The 24,990-nt window shown below is 43.5% G+C and overlaps 1 protein-coding gene across 2 annotated transcripts in view; it reads right to left on the bottom strand.

The window, feature by feature from the left end:
- LOC110977419 (zinc finger SWIM domain-containing protein 6-like) overlaps window positions 1–23,147 on the bottom strand; it is a 66,390-nt gene extending 43,243 nt beyond the window's left edge. For both annotated transcript variants that reach the window (XM_022231531.2, XM_022231529.2), the window contains exon 1: window positions 22,760–23,147. In XM_022231531.2, coding sequence (XP_022087223.2) covers window positions 22,760–23,126 — 367 coding nt within the window. In that variant the 5' untranslated portion in view covers window positions 23,127–23,147. The remainder of the gene's footprint in view (window positions 1–22,759) is intronic.
- Window positions 23,148–24,990: the final 1,843 nt, after the last annotated feature.

A 24,990-nucleotide genomic window follows, 5' to 3' on the forward strand; every position in this document is an offset into this window, starting at 1 on the left:
TCTTATATGGCTTAGTTAGCACACCCACTAAAACTGGCCCTGGAGAATCAAAGTCACACTGGAAACAGACTTTACCAACCCAACACCACATCTTTACGACCCACTTTCAAGAGTATTACATGCAACTCTGGGTATACATGTACATGTACCAGTCCTGTAACATGTCTCCATTCCTTGATGGGCATACCACAGTTGAAGCTTGGAAAGTTTTGACCTTCAGTAACCCCCCAGTCAGTGGGCCCACTAGGCTAGACTGAGCGATGGCATTTCCACCAATGCTGTCAAATACCACGGCCAGGCTGGCGTCTCTCTTCACGGTCTCTCTTGATCACTTTACTCCAACCCCTGCTCCCCCCCCACCTCCTCCCCCAATCAAAAGCCCAGCTATGTATCTCATCAGTTCTGAGACTCCAGAAGAATCTGCAAGGCCGGGTCCAACCAAACAACAATTCAATGATGGACCAGATGCTGGGTACAAGACCAATTACATTACAAGGATGGATCCAGAACCATTTTTTGGGGGGAAGGGACTCATTTTTTTTGGGGGGGGCGAAAAATTTGTAAATTCATTTAACCTTTCATGACCTTTCTGAGGGGATGAGGCTACATTCACATTATGGGGCTTTTTATACACTTTTTGAAGGGAAATGAAACAGACCGATAACATTTACCTTTGTCTAATTTTTTATTTTAAAAAAAGGAGGTGGGGGCTTCTTTTAGTGGGAAGGGGCGTGACAAACCAATAGTCTCTGAACGGTAACAAGAGAGGGCAGTTTTTCACGTGGAAATAACGATCCTTGGGTGGAAACTTGTCGTGTTAAAAACTTCCCAAGCCCACAAGCCTGTCTCTCTTTTGCCGATGAGGGTGCACCTCAACTCCGGGTGGTTATTATACATGTGATAGCTTCCCCACTCCAATCTTATTTCAGCCTGCCAATTGCAACCGTATCAGGTGATTCACGTAATCTGTACCGGCATTTGTGTTATGTGAAACAATTTGACTGCCTGCTCACGTCGCATATTAAAAGACCTGGTAGGAATGAATGCTGCTGGCACATTCATGTACACTGTACACCCCAATGCATATAACAGCACCGGTATGTCACGGGTTCAGTCAGTGTAGACAGGGAGCGCGAACACGTTGCATTCGAACCTTACAACACATCATACATATGCAACATTTGCAACCGCTGATGGGTAACGGTATCTCAGCACTACCGAATAAAAGCCAATTCGGAATTGAATCAAACAAAAAATTGACAACTACCGGTACGGTCAAAGCATGATGCATTCCCAAAATGTTAATGTTGCTCTCTCTTAATTCCACAAACTTCATCACACGTTAAAAAAGAGAAGGGAAAAAAGTTCCATTGCATCCCTCCCTCTCCCCGTGGGAATATTTAGTAGCATGCATCCTGTTTGGCAGAATGTTTGCATGCGCGTGCGTATCTGTTCCCATATCAGCAAAGCTGTAACGACAGTAACATGCTTGTTGATTGGGGACTGTTGAGCATTCACTGGTGATAAACAAAGACCACACTCAGACTATTAATATTTCAGCCGGTAACCATACAACAGTCGTGCTGTGGTTTCTAGCGGAACGCCTCATCAAACCAAGACAACTATTTCCAGATTACATGTATATATAGGACGGACATGTGCTGCTTCTGTACTCACACGTTTTTTGCCCAACCTGTGCCTACTAAAATGTAAACGTTTACCCTCCCCCCCCAAAAACATGGACAGTGATAAATACGCTGTTTTCAAAAGCGAACAGATGTACCGATACATGTACAGTATCTATCAACTACAAGAAGATTGGGAGATTTTTTCTGTTCTTATTTTGTCGCAAATATGTACCAGACACATTGAATCCGATGTGTTTTGAGGCGGATGTGAGTCAAAGACATCAGTGTGACAAGTGCAGTCTGCAAAAACATTCAGTTTATTCCCATTCCTATATATGTGTATCAGCGCCACCGCACCCCAGGCCGCACACATTCACCGTCCATCATCCCTCCCTTAGGTCCATGTGTTTTTTTTTCCAGGACGGAAGGCAGGTTGGCACAATGGGCTTTTCAGGCTGGGGCCAGGGTGATGAATACCTCCATTAATCTTTATTATTATGCAAATCTGGGGGCAATTTGCCAATTTGATGTCAACCTGACTCTCCCCCATGTTGTAATACAATCAGGAATGGCTGATAGGTTTGTGTGAGTACATGTAGGAACAATCTCAACCCTGTTTCAACTTCAAGGGGAGAAAAGGGGGGGGGAAGGGGAGAGGAATGAAGCCCAGCAACACCCAGGGGAATTCTTGCTCCAAATCCTTGGTCACAACGTCCTCAAGATGGGGGAACTGTGTGGTCGAACCGATGACACTGATTGCTCACGATGCGTCCGCGTACCAGCACGTGGATATTTTGTGGATAGTTTGTTTAGCTTCCTGTTTGTTTTTTGACTGGCATGGTGGAATCCACAGGCAAATAATTACTCCACAAACATACATACAAAAAAAGGGGGGACCGTATTTCTACTGGTAGGTACCATGTTTTATGTACACCTTGTTATGTGACGGGTCTTCAATAATGATTGCAGCCCAAAAGAGTTCCTTATAAAGGGCGGTCGGGTACCAGGATCCTTGCTCATAATGTTGGCAGACAATGAATGCGGACAATATCCCTTGTTGATTTCATGCTGAACAACCCTCCGCATCATTTCATGGTCACATCACATCAACGGCTCATTGGCCACAGTTGCATATTGAGTCATACCGCTACTGTTGAAAAATTCATGAATGCCATGCGCACTATATCATGTCGACCTCAGGCTTCAATTATTTTGTTTCTTTCTACAGAAACTGAAAATGCCTCAAGGAAATGAAAACATTTGGTACCAGTGAAATGATTGTAATTGATACCCTTTTCTAATATTACAAAAACTGAAAGTCCAGCATTATGTAAGGCAGAGTTTCCAGGCACAGTGTTAGGTGAATGAATGTTATTTCAGTATCCTATGCAAAAGAAAAAATCCACTGTCCCACTGCTTTGCACACCCCTGCAGAGTTTTCCTGGAACTCCGAGCGCAGCAAATGCACGTACACCTACCTGTTTTCCCCCAAATTCAAATTGATACTCCCCAGTCAGTAAACAGGTTCAAATAAACACACCAATTGACTCCATGGCCCGGGCCTCTCTTGCCGGCACATTGTGACTGGCAACAACTGTCAAGTATGATTCAGCCACTGCCCCCAAGATGAACCCAGTAGTCATTCTAAGCCTACACCAGACACCTACTGTGGTATGGCCACCAGGTCACTCACCCTGACTACGACAACACACCAGCAGAGCCTTTTCTTTTCTGGTGGGGGGGGGACCATCCCGAATTGTGGCCTATTTACAGTGGGTAACAATAAACAGGCCACATATGAACTTTGTAACCTACAAGCACTAGTGATAACGAAACAACGCTCTCCCATAAAGGTAGTAGCATAGTACATGGCTTTTCTTTATGGCAGTGGTGACCGAACTGTTGTAAAAGAGTTGAGTGCAGTTCCGCAATTGTTGAAAGGGCAAAGGAGGGAAAAAAGTGTCTCTTTTGTGCCACACGCCTACACTTTATCATGAAGTGTCAGGTGGGGAAAGCTGTAGGAGGGGCAGTGGGGGGGAGATTTGATGAGAATGGGGGTCTGCCCGATGCCAACAACAAAGCCAGTTTCACAGGCGGTTGGGTGCATTGTGCAGGAGCAGTCAGGTGAAACCTTTTCACTTGGAGGGTTGTATTGATCAGCCTGTGTGTGGTGCACAGGCAGAAAGAGAAAGCATGCGGGGCCTCTCTCTCTCTCTCTCTCTCTCAGAGCCTACTGGGTATACAATGACGATAGTCCTTGTCACTGGAGTTCCCTCGCGGCAGAGAGCGGGGAGGAGAAAAAGGGCAGCACAGCGTTCCAGATGGAATAGTCACACACCCTGGTCGATCTCCACCATCTTTTCTGTCCTGCCCTCCCCTCAATCCTCCTAGTGCTCCGGTACCATACCCAAAATTGTCTTCACACTCTCAAGGCCAGTACATTATCTCTGACAAATGAGGGAAAAAAAATTCCAACTGATCAGACCAGTCTTTGTTCCAACAGCGACTCTGGCTGTAGTCCATTATCAGCATCCAATCTATGGAGCGTCTTTGCCAAGTTATATTATACCAAGGTACTGTAGTGTCTTCGTGTCAAAAACATGCCAGACAAGTGCAATGGAAGGACAATCAAGACCTGGGGAATATGAGTTGGGTTTTAAAAATGTGGGGGAAGGGAGGTAGACACAAGGACAGGCAACTGTAACAAACCAGATTGAGGAGTTCATGAAGGAATGATCCAGCCCAGAACTGCCACAGCTTTTATTCCTGTCTGTGGTAGAGCGACCAACTGACAGAAAGGGACAAATCCATCGCACCCCCCAGGGAGTAGCAAAACCGGCAGCCAGCCCTAGAATATACAGAGGGTTGCCTCCTGGCACTGGCTGGCCTCCAAGATGTGATGTATCACATTGGCACTTGCAAAGGATTCTGGGAATCTGATCATCTCGACTGTCCCTGCTGAGGTAAATTGGCAACGGTTGAGAAGCCCTTACGGTCAGTGGATGTTATGTATGCATGCATCGGACTAGAGAGAGAGAGAGACGGAGAGCCAAGTGGGGAGGGGAGGATATATGCAAACTACAATCCTGTCTTGGAGGGAGACAGGGGTGCATAACAACGCCGGCGACCGATTCCCGAGCACCGAAATTAACTCAAATGTATCTCTCTGAGCCTAGGCCAATGGGAGCCCTCGGTGAGCCACAGCGTTTCCTCACTGGTGATTAGCGCAAACTGCAAATCACATTACGCCGGGGCCTGTGCAGACACTGTCGCTCAAGGACTGAGCAGGGGGGGGAGATAAACAGAATTACAAATCATTGCTTTAAGTGAATTACACTGCAGTAATGAGGCATTATGGGTTGGTTCTGTTGCCATGGCAGTGCCATTCACTGCCCCCTCCCTTCCCGGGATGTCTTCTTATCAGCAACACCAAGGAAATCTCCATCTGGGACTCAATCCAAGCTTCAGATATATATGCATTTTGTTCTGTTATTTCCAACATTTCTTGTCACTGTGTCATCATTCATTTATGGAGTACAATGTAAGATTTCAGGCTAAGAGAATCTGTAATGCTGCAATTTTTTCATGTACATATTTCACGATATCGCCGCTGCCCTGTTTCAATTCTGGCATTTGTACCTTGCGATGATGCAACTTTGGCTCTGTCCCAATTCCCACTCCAAATTTCCACTTCTGCTGACACTTGTGTATGCACAATCTAGAATCTGAATGTGACAGGTGTAGGCCTACAGTGAATATGTATTGCGTATAAATTCAGAAACAAGGACAAAAACCTCAGCTGGTTTGGCTGTTGAAGTATACAAGCCTACAAGGTGTCTTGTAAATCTGGCAATCATAGTCCCCGGTAGGAACATTTGGCACAACTTTATGTCAGGGATACAAAAACCTGTCTTTGGTGACACCATACTGGTTTCTGTGGTAATAGTTTAACAATGCGAATTAAACTCTGTGTATCATATTCACGTACACTTCTTGCTATTCCAAAACACACATGCACATGTAGCGATGAAATCAGTTTCCGTAAGAAGTACGTTATTACACAGTACACATGTAAACAAAGACTCAATTGAATTAAAGTTTCATTCAAAGATCTACCAAGTTTCAATTATACAATTGGTTTTATTTGTTTTCATCTTTGTATTGATAGTTTGGAGAAATGTCTCAGGCAGAGAATTATCCATTATACTTTCTATATACTTTCTCCGATTTAAGACACGCATGAATCTGCATGTCATCAGCCACACACTGTCTGCATGTGTGGTTCAATGCAAGATTTTATCCCCCGACCAATCCTGCCATGGAGACATCTTCCTTTTTCTTTACCCACTCAACTCTGCTATCTCGAGTTACTTCCACAATTGCTTTTGCCGACCCAATGCATAAGCCTGCGTGTGGCTAACCTTGGGTCAGGCTTGCTTCAATCTACCGTAGTCAGAATCTCCATGCATGTCCCTCATCACTGCATGCACAGGGGGCCCTTCATTGCCTGGCTAGGCAGCGGGCATGCCTGGCCAGTCTGCGCCTGGTGAGATTTTCTCGCTCCATGAGCACGCTAAAGCTCATTTGAGTCAAGGGAGCTGGTGTGTGCCGGTAGTCGGTTAGTCACTGGATGTACTGGTACATGTACATACTGTGTATGACTGCCAATGGCAAGGCCATCGAGAACCAATGGACAGATGATATTCTGCACCGATAAAAGAGAGACAGAAATGCCTCGCAAGCCAGGGTATTTTTTGTCACCACCGACGACGGTTGTCAAAGTATTCAAATGCATCCTTGTGTGAACGAGGGGAATTTCTCTTAGAAAAAAAAAATGCAGCGTATCAAGGCCCTTGCATTGTTTGTATTGGTACTTTATCCGCATGTGTCAGCTTTTTAGATGGCTTGGAGGTTTAATGTATTATCTGTGGGCTTCTGAAAGCTTCGGCAGATGAAAATGTAAATCAATATTTTCTCCTCGCATTAACAGAGTTGCACATGTAAAATTTTTCCACATTTTCGTCCCTAACAAACATACAGAGACAGGAATGAAGTTTTACAGAGATAAGTCTTAAAATCATCAATCACGTATCATTATGAACACACAACGCAGAAAAAAATTGCTTTAATGACACCATAATTGACAGGTCTATTTTCTTTCCTGAGACAATGCCAATTCCTCTGATGGAGTAGACAGTTGATAACCCCCATTTGGTCCCAGGAATAAGATTAAAGAAGTAATTTCCAAATATGCATGCCTACGTGTACACAGTTCAAGTCCTCCAGACATTAATGAGAGCAGGCCATCTGGTTTGCCCGTGCCATTGATTGGGCCATCAATAGTACATCATCCGACAGTATGGGCTTGCAAATTTATCCCGTGCCATTCATCCTGCACGGAGCTATTTTGTTCTCTAGTCAAAGTGCAAACACACTGATAACAGATCAAATTCTACCCCCTCTCGTTTCAAGAGTTGCAGGCCGCTATCGATGATTCAATAAAAGAAAATGCCTGGTAAGCCACGTCCCCTTGCGTGCAAACCGCACCGTTCCATGAGTGTGCGAGAGGTCCACATAGGCTTCCTGTGGCCAGTGTCTCAAATGCACTCGGTATTTGTGTTTCCAGCAAAATCCTCCCCGGGTCAGATTTATCAAATATCCACACAACCTTTAGAATCACTTCACAGCGAGGCAGGCGGCTGAGTTCAGTTACACGTATCTTTGGACGTGTCGTGCTGGCCTCTTCATGAGACTCAATACACAAGCCATCTCTGGTTTTTGCCATTTGGATGCCACAGTGAAGAGCTCTATAGGAAGGACTGTGAATGAATCCATAATAAATGTATACATGGCCCACTGCGAGAGAAGAGAGATTGTGAATCTATTTACATGTACATGTAGTACCCACATAAGAATCGAGGTCGTGGTCCTCAGAAGGAATACCAATATAATAGCGTCACAGCTAGTGACAAAAGGGACCAATACAGCCACAAGAGTGCACAGTTGATCTCTGCACAATCCTGTGTCTGGATCCACGCCTTGTTTGATTCTCTTTTGCTGCATTTCTCCTTTGTGCGGACCACACCCGGCTGTACCAAATGCGTAGAGGATATCTCTCATTCCGAGTCATTCAGAGTGAGCTTCCACCGACATATGAGCCCTGGTAAGAGATCTCCCTGGAGAGACATCGAATGTCCAAACTGCTCTGCTGGTCGACTATAACAGAACCAGCCACACAAACAGCCCTGACAAAACAAAGCCCTAGAAATGCTATATTATCCCTCCGACTTCCCGGCTGACTGTCTCCCTCCCTTTCTCTCTCTCTCGTTCCCGGCAGAATCTCCCGAGAACACTCACCCTCTCCCGACAGCACACCCCTCGCCTCCTCCTCCTGCCTCCGTTGCCGGGGCAACCTGCTCCAGAAAATACTGGAATCCAGATCAGGCTTTACTTAAGTGGTCCTTGTGGCTGGGATGCAGGTCACCTGAGAATGTGGCGTGGCACCGGCTTGCTGGAGTTTTTCCAAAGTCAACTTGATGAATTCCTGGCCGAAGAATGTTCGCTGTCTATGCATAGATTCTGATATGAGTGGGTGATTTTTGAGGACTGGTATTCAGTCCCTTATCTCTACTCTCAGAAAAAAAAATGGAGCCAGCCACAGGTGCGTGTGCAGATACACGAAACAGAGCCATGGCATAAAGATGTGAACACACAACTCAGACGCTCTTGAAATGAGTATTCAAAATGAATTTACCATTCATTCTCATTCTTCGTACAGTGAACACATAACATGATCCAGTTTCTGCACTATGGATCACATCTACACGTACATGTGCATATCTCCTGTCCTTGTCTGTCTAGTTTCAGTCACTGACCGGGTTCTACATCCTGCATGCAAACACCCTGTCACCCATGTAGATTTTGAGGTTTCCTGCCTTGGGTAAAACTGATGACGTTGTCCCAGTGCTCTCTCCAGAAAGACTTCACTCACAGTAGAGAATTACAGTGGAAGGTCGCTATACTGAACACCGCTATATCGAAGATTTGGCTGTACTGCGCATCGTCCTTGGCTCCCACTATTTTGTGCACAAAACCTACTGAACATTACATAGTTGCAAATCAACCGAGATTCGCTAGAGCATGCATCAGAGATCAATCCTGAGCGGTAGCTTCACGACTTTTAGGATAAACTAAATATCAATTTTGTAACTCAATATTTAATACAAACCAAAAATAATTAACAGATACATTTCTAGAAACCTCAAAAATGAATGCAACGGCAAAACATCAAGAAAACAGTGAATCATAGTATCACAAGAGGGTGCACTGCAGTTAGACAAGAGAGGGCGCTATTCAACATGGCAACGAAATGTTCGGCAGTTAATTTCGCTATACCGAACGAACGCTGTACCAAACATTTAGCATGGACCCCGCCATGTTCGTTATAGCAGCGTTCCACTGTACAGCACAAATGTATTGACCCGTTTGAGGAGCTTTTGCAGAGTCATATGGTGCCAGTGCGGTAGGTTCCATCTTCAGAAATTTACAATGATCATTGAAAACAAAACAAAATTGAAAACAAAACATGATTGCTTGGATAATGTTTTGTTTTCAATTTTAAGTATCTCATAAAAGTAAAAGAATACACATCTCTGCTTCCAAAATAAAGATTCATTCACTCAAGTGATCGCAACAGAATCTCACAGACCCCACCTCTCTTAGACCCCTCTATTTTAAATTCCACATTTACATGTAACTCACAAGAGCATTTCAGGAACTTCCTGTTATTAAACTTGATTCATTTCACCCCGCTTATAAATACATGTATTCTTCACTTCCCTTCTTGTCCATGCATAAAGACCCCACATAAGTACACCCTAATAGCGATATTGCAATGTGATAACAGTGATAACAGCAGAGGTTTTACAGGGTTGCAGGAGAAATACATTCTCAGCTTTATGTCGCAGAAGGTCCCCTGTGGATGGCCACTGTAAAGTAACACTTGCATTTTGATTATGTGAATGGGTCAGGGCATATCTATACCGGTATGCACGACCTCTGTTATTTGTCGAGCACATGTCCACTCCAAAAAAATGTACAACATAGCGCATCAGAGATGCCAAATGACGATTCGACTACATAAAAACAAAATTGAAAAATGTCATGCTTCCCTGAAACCACATAGCGTGTCAGATTATAAGGTCAATCGAACGAGTGCCCTCATAAGATTCTGAGAAGACATGTTTTGAGTAATTTACATTGACACAAAGCATAATGACTATGACAGAATTTTAACAAGCACTCAAGTAAACATTTTACAATTTTTAGTCCAATGTGAACATGGATTGTGCTCACAGATGAACTGGTACATGCACAATGTGGGCTAACAGACCAGGCAGACCACCCTGACAGTTTCACGCTTGACCGGTCCACTCATTAAACCAACAAAAGCCTCCAGAGAAGCCTCCCTGGTCCAAACCTGGACAGGTCACCTCCTCTGTCCAGCCATTTGTGGGTCCAGCAGAGCATTGCAAAAAGGCACCTTGGTTCTGTGCTACTGGCACCAATGACTACTGACCACACAATGACTGTCACAGCCACTCCAGTGACTACTGACCGTAAGGTGAGAGGGGGTATAAAAAAGCACTGAGTCATTTCAAAGACATATAAAATACAGCCACAGCATATGAGAGAATTAGACAAAATCCACAGCAGGTGTGTGCTGAATAGACATGCAGGGTCTGCATGCCTCCGCACTGCCTGAAGTGTACAGGCACAATACTGTAATCTAGGACCAAGGGTTACACAAACACACCGCAACAGAATTATTCACAAGGTGATTGGGGTTAGACTTTTACTGGGTTTAAGAGCAGGAGAATGGAAGGAAAGGGTGCTGTAGCCTGGGTCAGTAATGCTGATCAGATCAACAATGGTAAGCCCCTAACGTACTGTATGTTGCACTGACTCTAACACAAACTACTGCTGTTTCTTTTTCCTTTTTTTAAGAAACACCAGTTTCTGGGCCACATCTGACATGGGGACAGAGAGTGGTTGAGCTCTCTCATCAATGCCTGAATTATCATGAATGTTACTTATTTTTTTTGACAGGGGGGGTGGTGGTGGTTGTTTATTTATGTCCAAAGTGTGCATAAACCTGAATGAATCGATTTAAAACAATTTGGTGGGAAAATAAAACACAAATCTGGAAAACATCTTGAGAAATGGCATGCCTGCTGGTCAGATCCATACACAATTTGAAAGAAATGTACAAAGTGCAATTTAAATGCAAAGTTACAGGCATTTACAGGACGATTATCTTTATAATATTTTATTTTTTTCAAATTGTTTCAATATGTTGAATGAATTCAACATTATCTGGGGCTCTTAACTCCCTCATCTCAAGCACCTGAAAACAAATTTCCCTGAATCCCGCAAACTACACCTATGAAAGGAACCCATAGGGGCCCAACAAAGGAGTCATAACTAAATCTACAGTACTGGCTAAGGGCTACCTTTCTCAACCTGGCAAAGGTCAACCAAATCTCCGGATGGACTTTGAAGAAGCTGGAAGTTTAGGCTTTAAAAAGAACCACACGATGTACTGGCAGACAGTTTTGGTTAGTGTAAATGATACTCGTGCACGCGTGAAATTCACACAACGAACAGAACAATATGAGTAAAGGCTTGACCACCAAATGCAGCAAACTCCTCCACATCCAAATGATAACTGTGAGCACACAACCAGTACTTTGGGTGATGACAGAACTAGTCTCATAAACATGACAAAAAACACAACTCATCAGGCTCCTTTCTGCCCAACCCTGTGGTTTAAAAATAAAAGGGGATTAAAAATAAATCCTTTTCCTGGCAAGAGAAATGGCTATCACAAAGCTTGGAAGAGTTATCTCAAAACCATACCTGTTGATGAGGAGTGCCTTTAATAGAGAGAGAGAAAAAAAACTGTCTGGCCAGCCCAGTCAACTTGACACCTGTCAGGTCAATGTACTTTTAAGGCAGGACAGGCCAACGCTCCTAGGCTATAACTGAACACATCCTGGGGACAATGCTGATGGTAGGACTTTGAAACCTACTCCTCCTTATCCTTGGGACCAGTTTCAGGGTTTTGAAAGGGCCTGGTTTCAATAACAAGCTCAGCATGTGTCCAGGGAATGTACACAAGGGAACACTCCTTCCAAAACTGTGTCATTTCTGGAATGTTTTCCCAAATATACTTTCTGTTTCAAACTTACAATGTACCTGCATAAATCATATGGCCTTGAGACGTGATTTATACACAACAAACATGTACATTCCACCTATGGACAGGAACAAATTTTCCCCTGATTTTGTGGATGCCTAATCTCATAACTTTTATACAGCACTCCCAACACTGTATGACAACATACTCTTTGAATCTGATCAAGGATTATTTTCTGTCTTTCTTTTTCTAAATTCGAATTGGGCATACTCTTGAGCTATGTGCCACCAAGGGGGTGCAACCATAGCACGACAAACTGCCGCGAATATCTGACATTCTTGAGGCATTTGATATCATCCTCCCTTGCCAATAGGAATAAGGCACTCTGGGTCGACCCAGGCCATGTGATAATTTGTGAGTTCCACGGAGCCCCACACTCCCTAGCACAGCCCTAGCCAGGGGATATCCCGATTACTATGTGTCATCAGGAATGCAGGTCTGGGTCCATGACTCATGCACACACCCACAGACCCTGCTGCATTCTTCCTCTACAAAAAAAAAAGCCGAGGATGTTTACTCTCTGTCGCTGGCTGCTACCGCGCGCATGATATACGCGTGAATTGAAGAAGCCCCTTCCTGTATCACGTAATGGCAGGAGAAACCACAGAAGAAACTTCTTTTTTGGCCTCTTGTCAGCTAGAAGCTGAGCCCAAATCCATCTACCGTAATTCATTCTCCACTTTTCCCTAATAATAGTATCACGTTTAAAACCAGGCCAAACTGACCACCTGCCGCTGTGATGTCAAAATTCTTTTTCCCCCCCTATAGCCAAGGACACAGGAAAAGTGCATCCATCAGAGGCACCTGTACAATATTCTATAATTATCTGTGGCAAGGCAAACAAGTATTGTTCAACCCAAATTCAAATGACTTCACATGTTGGTTTACTCAGGGCATAGGGCAGAGTTTGGATAAAAACTTGACAAAAATCCTTGACTTTGCTCATGACAATTTCTTTGTTTTTCTCAGAATCAGTAAAGCCTGGTGGCATTTTTCCCAAGAAGAAGCATTCTGGAATGCAAGAAATAAGATAAATCAGTATTCACAGCAACTGACATCCTCTTCCCTGAAAGGTTCTGTGCTCCATCTCCAACAAAAATTATTTGAAATCGTAGCCGAAGAAACTATGGGCACAATTTGAAACATGCACCCAACTGACAAACCGCCAACGAGGAAAATCACACTCCAACCGATTAACAACTTGTTGGAAAGTTCCAAAAGTTCCCATTCTGGGAGCCTCTATGCAACAGCTTTTTTCCCCAAGAACGAAAGAGTGACAGTGAGATAACACAAGATATGGAATCCCTCAACACCCAGAGCAGTGGGAGGGGGGGATGGCTGACAGAAAGGTATGAGAAAAAAAATCGCAACTGAAACTACTGTCTCGGTAGAATCAAGAAACAGAGACACAACTACACATACACGTACATGTACCTCAAAACTTAACGACACGAGTCGTAATACGTGTGGCATGAAAGATATGCCAGTCATATACCAACACATATTCCCAATCTCTGGCTAACCCCATGTCTTTGTGCACAAAGGGAGCATGGACTTACATGTACATGTGCATTTTATGTATCAGTCGTCTGTGCAACACCTTCTCAACCGACGTGTACATATAAACTACATGTAGTATGCTCAGTTCTATTATTTTCCAAAATGACGGTCGACTGACCTAACATCATCAACAACTCTAGCATGAAAACTGTGGTCTTGTGGACTGCATGCAGAATGTGGCTCTAGGGTTCGGTAAATACCACTTTTCAAGTCAACAAACTTTTCTGCACGAGTATTTTTGGAAAGGGGAAACTAAAAGATAGACAGGCCGCAATCCCATTTCATCGTACTTTCCTGTTGGTGACCTTCTGGGATGAAAATCCTTCACAACACACACACACAAAAAAGACGGCTCCTGTCTCATGATGCAGCGATCGCTCATCTTATCTTGTGAAAATGATTAACTTGGAAGTCTGAGGAACGAAATCAACGCGATGGCCTCTGCGAAGAAATTGCGAAGGCTGGCTATTTATAAGCGCGTAAGGAGCACACATGCGATAGAGGATACGGGAAATGACTGTTAATTTATAGCTCGGCCTACATCTGCGTGCTCGTGAACAAGGATTTCCCCCTTACTGCTGGCTGACAAAAACTGCTGTTGAAGGCTTTAGAGAAATGTACTGGTACACCATTACATGAAGAGTACTTCATTTCTGTGCATGACAAGGAAAATTTTCAGCCTACTCATCTAAGAATATATTTGACTGTTTACAAAACATTCTTGAATTTCCACGCTCTAGTTTCAATCAACCCCTTTTTTCAATTTCTCGTTCAAACAATACCTCAGCCAAGCACGGGTATGATAAACTATTGTGACTGATAAAGCATTTTCATCAAGTACCTGCACAAAGCAGGTTTTTAATTATCAAACTCATGCATATATTTGTTCATTTTCTTCACGTCATCATGTACTGGCACTGTTCCACCTTGTTCATTCTAATCTCGACCAAGCTGCATTAAGAACATTCTTCTTTGTTTGGCTGTGAGTTAATTATGGCAATTATTTGCTTGAAGCATGTTTTCAGTGTGCTCAAGGGATTTCAATTCATTAATGGCATACCAAAATGAATTCATTAAGCCACAGCTGTAGACGTATACTATTTTGTTGTGGCGCTGTGCATGTTTTGTTACATGCGTACATGTGTGCATACCAGTACAGGTGTTCAGAGCCTTATCAAATTAAAAAAGCCGTTCTTGACTTTTGTAACATCTGGGTTTGTCTTAACCCTTTGTAGAACTTTCCAAAATCCTATAACATCCACCACTGTTCAGGAGCCCATCGGGCATTCTTAGGGGCCTTTCAAAAGGTAACAACCCCCATCCACAGCATACATGCTAGGGCTGTCTGTGTACCTTCCTCAATTCTGCAAAATCCTCCCAAACCTTCTGGTAAGAGGACAGAAGTCGAACACCAAAAACCAAACAAACTACATGTAACAGTCCTCTTCAAATAATAGCATTTGGAAAAAAAGAGCAATGTGCATGTACATGTACCTATAACCATCTCTTCAATGCTAGTAGTGCACTTGAATATCAAAGGTTGATGCACTTGTAGTAAAAAAGGCATAAAGCTACCTTTTTGTAAACTTCAATAACACATTTTGAATTTAACAAAAATAATAATCACTTGTTTGTTTTTAAATCACAGACGATTGGCAAAACATTCTTGTATAGACAGTGATCAAGACATTTCACCCCGGACAGTCAGCAATGACTACAAGTGGGTGGGGGGAGGAAGGGGTAGGCAAAATCCTGGAAATGGTTTGAGACATCTCCCCCTCCCACAAGGGGGCAAATCTGAAGGGAAACAGGCGAAGAGTGCAATGACCCCCGGAGATTCCATTGCAGGTGGCTGTACTAAAAAGAAATCACGATGTGCCTCACAGTTCGGGGAATTTTCAAATTCATGAGTCACGCCGCATGCACTTGAAATGCTGTTTTTAAATTTAGGGAAAAAAAGGAAAAAAAATTATTATTTAGAGGATTTCTTTCCTATACTGGATTTCCTATTCTTGATCCTTTGTCTTCAACGAAACTTGGCAGATTTTTGCAGCAAGGCAAAAATGGAAATTCGGTCATGACGTTACTGACCTCGTTATGATACTTGTACCTAATTCTTGCCTAAAATGATTTTTTTTAAATCAAAACTGACAGCGGAAATAATAAGGCACCATTACCTTTATTTAATTCCACTTTTTTTTGAAAACTCTGTTTCTTTTGTAAATTATAAGTAATAATGAGAGGTAACAGCATGAATAAATTGCCGCTTTTGTATGGAAATGCCCAGGATTAAGGGAAACTTAGTGAAGTTTAGGACCCCTGGATCGTGTTTAGGTTTTAAGAGATTTGCCAATCGCTCCTACATTATACTTCTGACCCCAATGCAATCTTCTTTTAATTAAATGTGTAATAATCTAATTTTGAAGAGTTTTGAGTAGATTTCACAGCTGTCATTTGTCATTACTAGCACTGTCCTCCACTGATGGTCTCAAACTTCCATCATTCAAATTCTTGTACATGTACATATTGGGCGCAGTTTAAGAGCACTGCACTTTATCACATCTGTTTACAAATGTACATGTACTGGTACTTGGACTGTATCAGCTGAAGATTTGGGAAATGACTAGTCCACACACACCAAAACCCTGATGTCCTTGATGTCCATCAATTAACTTGATACCTGTTACACAGCATCTCGGGAGGCAGATTGCAAAGGAAGCGTTGAATCAATTATTCACAAACTTTTGGGTGCACTTGCAAATTCATGAAAGTATGGTCAGGAACGATACAAGTTCTCAAGGCCACCTACTCGTTGATTTCTCGGGTCCCCTCCCCCATTGCTGAATTTGACTCAGAGTTCGTGACTTGGCACGCAACCCCCTGATTAAAAGGTAATACCCCGGCAGAAAATAGCTGTATGACTGGGAGAAATGACAGGTAACCTCAGCGCAGTGAGCCATACACCTGATATACATGTACTTGCCGGCGTTAAACTGAGGAGTACATACCAGTACACTGTATAGCCCACTGTACGTTACGTACGTCTCTGCAAAGATTGAGTGGTGATTGGTCAGCATCATGTTTAGGCTTGACCCAGTCACTTCCTTTGGGCAGTGGAGGGAAATTAGTGCAACACACGCAATGGAAAGGATTTGCTAAACGACTCACCATAAAAAAAAAGCCAATAAAACATCCTTGATTTCCCATCACGACACTCCCTCATCGTGATCTGGTAGAGGAGTAGATTAGTGTCTTGGTCAGAAGGGATTATTCCTTGGACAGTTTACACGGACAAGCAAAATTGCTTCTCATGACTCTGGGAAATAAATTTGGGGGGGAGGGGAAAAATCAAGTAATATCATACGAATGCACAGCATTTTACATGTAAGTATGGTACATGTTGGTCAAGGTTACAAAAATAAATACCCGGTAAAATAATCACAACTTCACAAATAAACAATGAAATCTCAGAAAATCATCCAGCACAAACTGAACACATCGAAATAATATAATCATCTCCAAACATAGATTTATCATCAACCAAACCTGACCACAAAAATGTTCAGTGCATAAGCTTTGTTTACATGTTACGACAGGAGGATTGCAGCAATGCAAGGGCACAGTATCGAAACCTTTGTTCATTCTTCATCAATACAAATATGTGTACACTGACTGCCCATTATGCAGTACATGTCCAATGTGAGGGGTCAAGGGTTGAACACACCTGTCAGTCAGCAGAACATGTGGCATGTGCCAAGGGTGTCCAATCTGGGCACAAGAACAAGGAACACAGTGGGGCAATTAGCATCAGACTTGTGCAAACACCGGCACACTTTGTGTTTTTCTTGTTGTTCTGCTTGGGTCCTACCCAGATTGGTCATTTGAAGGGCCTTGTTTCTGCCGCTGGATTTTTGTTCGCCGGTTGATTGACGGAAAGTCAATGGCGGCCTTCCTTTTTTAATAATGGCTTGTGCGGGTACTTTGAGTATCCGCCATCGAACACGAGGCTCACCGACAGCACATGAGGACTGAGCACTGACGCTGTCAAGAGTCTAGAATTTCTCAGGAAGCAAGAAGTGACGAGCGATGAAACTGCTAGGGATTTCCTCCAGTTGTGAGCAAGGGAAAGAGTAACGTAAAGAGAGACCTTGGGGCTCGCATCATAATCACAATCACATACATTTTAATTCCAAAGTTTTTGTTTACTTCTGTTTGTTCTGGGAGTAAGTTGAGCAGTGGAAATGCACCCCAAAATCCTGTTCTCACTAAAATATAAACAATTATCTAAACATCAAATCTGACAGTTTTGGAAATGCACACTTAGTCCAAGTTCGGAAAGTGAAAATAGGCAATTCGGAGCAAAGATCAGGGTTCATCCTGTTTACCTACATGCCAGAAGGGGTTTTATTATGGGCTAAACAGACAGACTTCCCCTCCAAAAAAGTTACGCACTTCCTCGCTGGTATGTCACGGGCGATTCCTTCCTGTGCACAAACACCACATCACGGCAGGCCAATCACTCCAGCCTCCAGTCGCACGATTGTTTTTTTTTACTAGGCAGAGCCAGCAATCAGCAATGAGAACCCCTCTGCACTGGGTGGGACATCAGGAGCTGTTAGATTGCTTTCCCATGCTTGTTGTTGACGTGACAATCTTTCTTTGCTGGTTTTTTTTTTTTTTGCTTTGGCCTACGGCATCACTAGTCGCTTCAGCAGGGGGTGAGAAAAAGGGTACGGAAACAGTCGGGTGCGTAGTGGGGATGCCAGGCAGATCATGGTCAGATGACCCTTGCCAAAGTGCAACCGGTGTTCGAAACTGGCTCACAGCACAGAGCTGTGCTACTTTGCCTTGTGAATTCAAAAACAGCGGAGGGTTTTGAGGGATGAGTTTCACCACGAGAGAGGGCTTTCTTGAAAATGTTTTCACTGGCACTTAATATACCAGTAAGATTACTAATCGAATGGATGTGACTGACGCTGAAGACCAAATTGCACAATGTCAAGTACTGATGCTAAATTGTATGATGCCATTAAAGATTGGTTTAAAAAATTGACACATTAGAACAGCCATGTACATATACCTCCACCATCAACAAAAAGCAGTTTTCCAGGTCACTCCACTGACATGTGAAGGTTAATAAATCCTGGACTCTACTATGGTACCTCTATATAGAGTTGATATTGAGCAGAGTGAATACAGATGGAGTGATAGGAAGCAGTCATAAATCCCACCTGAAAGATTAGATTCACTGCAGGCTAGACTGGGACTGACCTGCCTGCCTGTTCCACAATGTCCACTCAATCAAGGGTTCTGAGCAGGGGCAACTCGGGTGCACAGTTTTCAAGTGAGGCAGCTGCGATGAATTCAGGCATTTCCTTGAGATCCTGGCCAAACTGACCATTCCCTTCCAGTGCATGCTGGTGTTGAGGAAGGTGATTAATAGTCAAACTGTGCCTGGCTGCCCCAAGCCTGGTATTGAAGGTAACTACTAGTACATGTTCCTACTATCTCTAAATACATAGCACAGTTGACAATTTCCAACACGGGAAAAAAATAAATAAATAAAAAAGGAGCGTCACATAATCTGACACCTCAGTGAATGTGTAACCATGTCAAGTTTTGATACAGATTCAAAACATGTGTTGCTAACTTGCAAAATGTATTTTGTCCCCCTCCCCTTATTTATAAAACGTGCATGATTAATTAACCCCGACTACCTAGGATACAAGGCAACCATCCACATCCTTACAAATCTCATGGTAAACTGTGCACAATGCACATAAACACTTGAACTCTGTTTATTTGTGGTACGGGTAATCCCACATAAAACACAGCCAGTACACCAGTGCAGTACTCGTCCTAACAGATCCCAACAAACTCTTTCGTTGGAATTTGGCTGGTGTTAGGATCATTGGGGTCAAGTAAGAGTGGAAAAACATGTGGACTTCTCATAATAAAGTGCTTTTTAAAGAGCATGCAATGTACCAGTTTCCTTGATTTCTCTGATCTCCTTCATAACCACATGGCATGTTCCGTGCCTAATAAGTCACCCTGAGAAATTCACATGCATGATGGTGAAAATCTCAAGCAATACACCAATCAGTGACTGTCTCCAAATTTGGCATGTTATCTGTAATGCTGATGCACCACTTGCCCCCAAGATGCGCCCCAAGTGAGCCGTATGATGGGCATACCAGAATGTCTAATCTGTCATGTGATACAGCAAATAATGGCCTTGCTTCCCATCAGTTTGGCACACCAAGTCAAGAAATTTCGCTGAAACTGGACCCGCCGTGTGTACTCGTGTATGCATTACATGGCAGCCCGTGTAAACCACCCCTGGCAATGTTTTACGCTGCCAATTCCCCCCCCCAAAAAAAAAAAACTAGGCAAAGAAAGACAAGAATAGGGGGAGGGCAATGTGTGCATTGTTCAGCTGAGCTTTGTGAGCGTGTGACTTTTTAAGCCAATGAGCAAGTGCTGGTCGGTGGTGTCTTGGCAAGATTGAGATGAGATGTGTTGGGCAAGACTGCATCTGCTAGCTAAGGAACTGATTTCTCACAATCATTTAGCTACATGTATTTTCTTTGTTTGCATTTATTTCCTTTAGGTTTCTCTCGCTGCTTATTTTGTCAATAGCAAGTGGCACATCATCACTGCATGCTCAAATATGCATTCAAAGCTTACTTCATTATTCAAGCTTATATTCAATTTCAAAGCTTATTTCATTGGTATTGTCAAATTACTGGTCCTGGCATTGCATTCAAAACCTTTCATCCTGCTTAAATATGGTAACTGCATATATTTGACGAACAAAAAACCCTTGCGATTGATGCATGTTTGATTAATTGCCGGCAAATAATGTACAATGTAATTAACCAGAGTCCCCCGCACCATGGACAACAAAACTAGCAGAGATTCAGGCATTTATTTCCCTTCTAGTAACCACATCCAAATGGGTTTTTTTTTGTTGGGCTGGCTGTAATGCACGCACGCTGACACCATCACGGCCCGGCCTCTCCGCCCAGCAGGGTGAGATCAGGCCAAATCTTACACCTCGTGCAATTCTGCGGAGCTCGGGAAATGAGTGTTGAGTTTGGAGGGCATCGCAGACTGAGGAGGAAATGCCACACAAGCTTGGTGGCACGCTATAGTGCTGTGTACACCACAGGCATTATTGCCCTACAGCCTGGCATGTGTGAACTACGCACGCAACCCTAGAACAGGTCAGATCCACACACTGATCACTCTCCAGTTTATTATCATTATGCGGTGGTAATGCCTGCATACTGAGGGCAGGGCGAAAACCACACAATGCTCGTTCACCAGCACACACAAAAAGTCTACTCAACAGCAAAAGGGGCAGCACAACCTCACAGACTTACCACGGCAAACAAGCCATCATTATGAGGGAGGGTTGGTGTACAATGAACAAGTCCCTGACCAAGTAAAGAATTACTGTGGACTGTGAAATCCATGGGATTTTATTATCATCTGAACAGCGCAATAGAAGATAGTCACTGGTAGATCTACATAATTATGTACATGGCATCCACGATGGCCATGGAAATCAGGAACAGAAGGGAATGTTCCTTTCTTTTCCCTCTCTCTCTCTCTAAATCCGAGTGCCTATTTCAAAGTCAAACCAAAGTCTCACTGGAAAATGTACAGCACATGTGGGGCCTACATGTGCACTGTATGAGCTACAAGCAGATGGAACACTAGAGGGGCCTTAATCATTTCACCAAACTTAAATGCCGTCTAGTAAACTAAATCAACTGCACCTCTTCAGCTTTGAACATGAATTTCATAGAATCTCTGTTCTCAAGTCAAATGAAAACAATACTTCAATAGGTTAAAACATTGAAACTGTATCAAAAATAACGGTACATACCCGTTCAAATTTTGTCATTTCTCCTGTAATAAACAGTCAATCACGACTGAGCAACACAACTTTTAGCCCTCTTTTTTTTCTTTCCAATTCAAAAACTACTGTCTGGAAACTTCATCGATAGGATATGAGCTTGTAGACGTGTTCTGTTTCTAATTATCTTAGCGAATGCACTGCTGATTCAAGTTGGCCATGATTGTCCCACGACAAATTAAAGTCGCCCATGATGCCCCCTCCCCCCTTTGGGATTCCAGAGAAGTCTAAAATAACGTTCAAACTGAGGGTTTTCTATGTATGTATCAATCATTAAGACGGATCATGATTGAGCCCAACATCCGGTATGACTGACACACAGTCAATGCATGGGCCATGGATTACGATAAGCGTTTCAGTTCTAACCTACAAACTAAAACTAGAGAACAAACTGAGGCCAGTACTACAGCTGTTAGGATACTGAACTGCTTTAACGAGAAAATCGGTAACCGGACTGGGGCACACAAATTTCAGGGAAGTGAGACCATTTCCTGTCCACATTTCAACCTGGCCGGAGTGATAAACAAAAGCCAACTTGTATCATGCCCACTGGCCAGTAACAGGAAGTCAGCAGGACAGGGCTTTCCTAGGGGAAAAAATGCCCATGAACTGCCCCGTTTTTTACACTATATGGCGAACAGCTTGACAAACTAATCTTAGTCCACTTGCATGATAATGTACCCATGATTGGGCTCTGCCAGAAATATTCTAACAGAAAAAAAAGGTTTGGGGGCAACAAGGAGCCGGTAGTGATATTAACAGATGTGGTATGGCGACAGTGGAGCTGTATACTCGAGTGAAAAATAAACAGTTCAGCCCGCGGGTATAACCCAGCATAATGGAAACAAATAGCAAAGGCTGTACACTCCGGTAAAAATATAATGTAGGGCTGCTTCACCGCAGCAGCGCCGGGCCGACAGAGCGAATCGATGCCGCACAATACACCGGTCAGATATGCGGCTGGCTGGCCACGCGGCGTAGAAAAATTTACACGACGCCATTACGCTCTCTGTTTCCTCTTCACGCCTCCCAGATCCTTCCTAATAAAATGTGTTTTATACCTCAACGGCATCACGAATAAGACTAACTGTACGTCTACTAGCGGTCAGGTTAAAAACAAGATTGGGCGCGGCGGCAAAGGCCAACTCACAGGCAAAGCCGTACAGCGGTGTTAGTTTACGGCCGCGGCTGACAAAATGAAAAGATGGGGGATCGCTCGTTGAATCGCCCGTACCGCACCGCGTTCACGGCGCGCTATGCCAGCCATGGTACAGTGTACACAGTGCTTGTGTACACATGCGTGTCGGTCAATGGGAATCGATACGGTTGTAAAAAAAACACATGAAAATCCCTCATTTTAAAACAATGTGCACTATCATTTTTTCTTACCAACTTGAAGGACATGATCCACTGCGTTGTTGTCCAGTAGTCTGACTCCTCGCTGGAAAGGCAACTTTTGATATTCGCTTTCACTGACCGTGGAATGGTGAAGCGATGAGTACATACAAATATCCTTCTCATTACGTGGAAATGACCAGAACACAATCCGCATTTGCACGGGCTCCGGAATGCGCGAAAATCTCTCCTCTACCTGCTGAAAGGGAATATTAAGTGCCACAACTTTGGCACTGATGTCCAGAAGGGATTCCGGATGATGTTTATGTCCATTTTCCCGGTGTCTTGTACTGTTTGGATGGCTAAAACGGTGGCATTTTTCGGGAGAAAGACCCGCACAGTGTCTCTTGGCCGCCGCCATTTGGGAAATTGAACTTTGCGGAAATCCCTGTGCGCATGTCTTCCGTACTTTAAACAGACACTGCGCAGGCGCAGATCAATTAAGCTCATTAGCATATATAAATAACAAACGCCGCCGCTGCGGTTTTTCCTTAGATGTCACCGCGGTCGTGTGCACACCTCACACTTTCTGTTGACAATTGGACGTTTTGTTAAAGGTATCTTTGTGGGATCGGGGCTACGCAAAAGACCCAAAGTCGCGACAATCGGCAAATTATTGAAGGAGCAACTTTGGTTCCTTGTTAGTTCGTGATCTTTTCAATACCGACCGCCCAGCAGGCACGCAGAGTCTAGTGGATGCGTGGCTTTATCATGAGTGACTGTTTATTGCTGCTGGTAGGATGAGGGCGGATATGAATGCTCTTGCTCGCGGTTTGGCAAAGGGTTTTAAGTCTTGGACAAAGCGGAAAGATCTCGGCATTGCTCATCCAGGATAAAAAGTAATAGGGGGTTCGATTAGAATGTGAGGACACGTATGGGTGGTTTGGCAGCGGTGCATGAGGAGTGAACCGTATACAGCTGCGAGCGCAGCTTCTGGGACTCGTCATCGAATTCTATTCGGCGCAATTATACGGCTGCTTCAGTCGGTGCATGAACAGTACGGCCAAAAGAACTCGCGTCATATTGTCGCTCAGTTTTATTTGTTTGTAGATGGCTGTAGAATATAGTCTGCGTGCAACCCTTTAGGGCATCTCGAACTCTCTCGGATAAAAAGAACAGGGAAAATAAAATGCAAGGTCCCAAGTGTGTAGATGTCAGGTGTGCGTCGAGGCAAACCCCGTAGTGCCCCTTCTTCCACTGTTCGCCAGCCTGAGCATGTCCATGCTTTCTTGGTTTGTGGTGTTAATGTTTACCATGAGCGATGTTTTTGATATTGTTAATGAACTAATCACCAATTGCTTTCAAACTGCAATCATCAGAACTTTTGTTTCTTTTCTATTCAAGTTCTACTTGAACACAAAATGTTCAACGGATACACTATTTCATAATATCGGGTGTTTACTATTTACCTTTTATTTACTACTATTAGTTTTATTAAACACTGTCTGCCGCAAGGTCATTCGAAGTTAAAGTATTAGTTGGATCTTGACATATGATCAATCCCAATCTATCTTAGAATTTCCTGACCCAGCCTGCATTCATCCGAAATTTAGGCAACATTAATGGGATGTTGTTCGAGCCGATCCCTTATTTTCTCCTGTCAACCACAATACGCACGCCCTCAAGAGTGAAGTGATAACAGCATACCAGCATCGGTTAGGAGGATGTGGGAGGGATGGGAATTCTTTTGTGTGTCGATTTACAATGTACTGTACAACAAGCGCTCCTATTATATACAGCCGACATGTATAATGTCGGTAAAAGGCCAGACGAGTGTCTGAAAACAGGTCCAAATTTGGAGCCACGGAGATAAATGCCTAAAGCTGGAAAAATATCGAGCTCAAATTTCAGAGGAAATGCATTAAATACATTAATTAGATACTCGGGGTCGTAAGTGCAGAAAGCTATATAGATCTTATTTAATTTTTTTCTGTATCCGTATCTACATGTATGCGTAATATCCGAAATAAAAGAGCGGCAGTCCAATTTGCATACCAAAGAGATAAGATGAATTATTTTATCGACGTCAGATTTCATGGACCAATGACTCGCGATTTTGTCATGCCCACGGACTTGTTTGATTAAGAGGGCGCCGCCAAGGCGACTACCCCGCAGGGTGGGATATAGGCACTTATGCGCCGCGGTAAAATAATGCCGGGTCACTTAGCCAAGCAGAACTGCGGGAGAGGTCTTTTTTATTTGCATGCCGTCGCTGGACTGTTAAT

The sequence above is a fragment of the Acanthaster planci genome, linkage group LG12 (genome assembly GCF_054643075.1).
Source record: "Acanthaster planci isolate LZ-2023a linkage group LG12, COTS_SCS, whole genome shotgun sequence".
NCBI classification, from domain to species: Eukaryota; Metazoa; Echinodermata; class Asteroidea; order Valvatida; family Acanthasteridae; genus Acanthaster; species Acanthaster planci.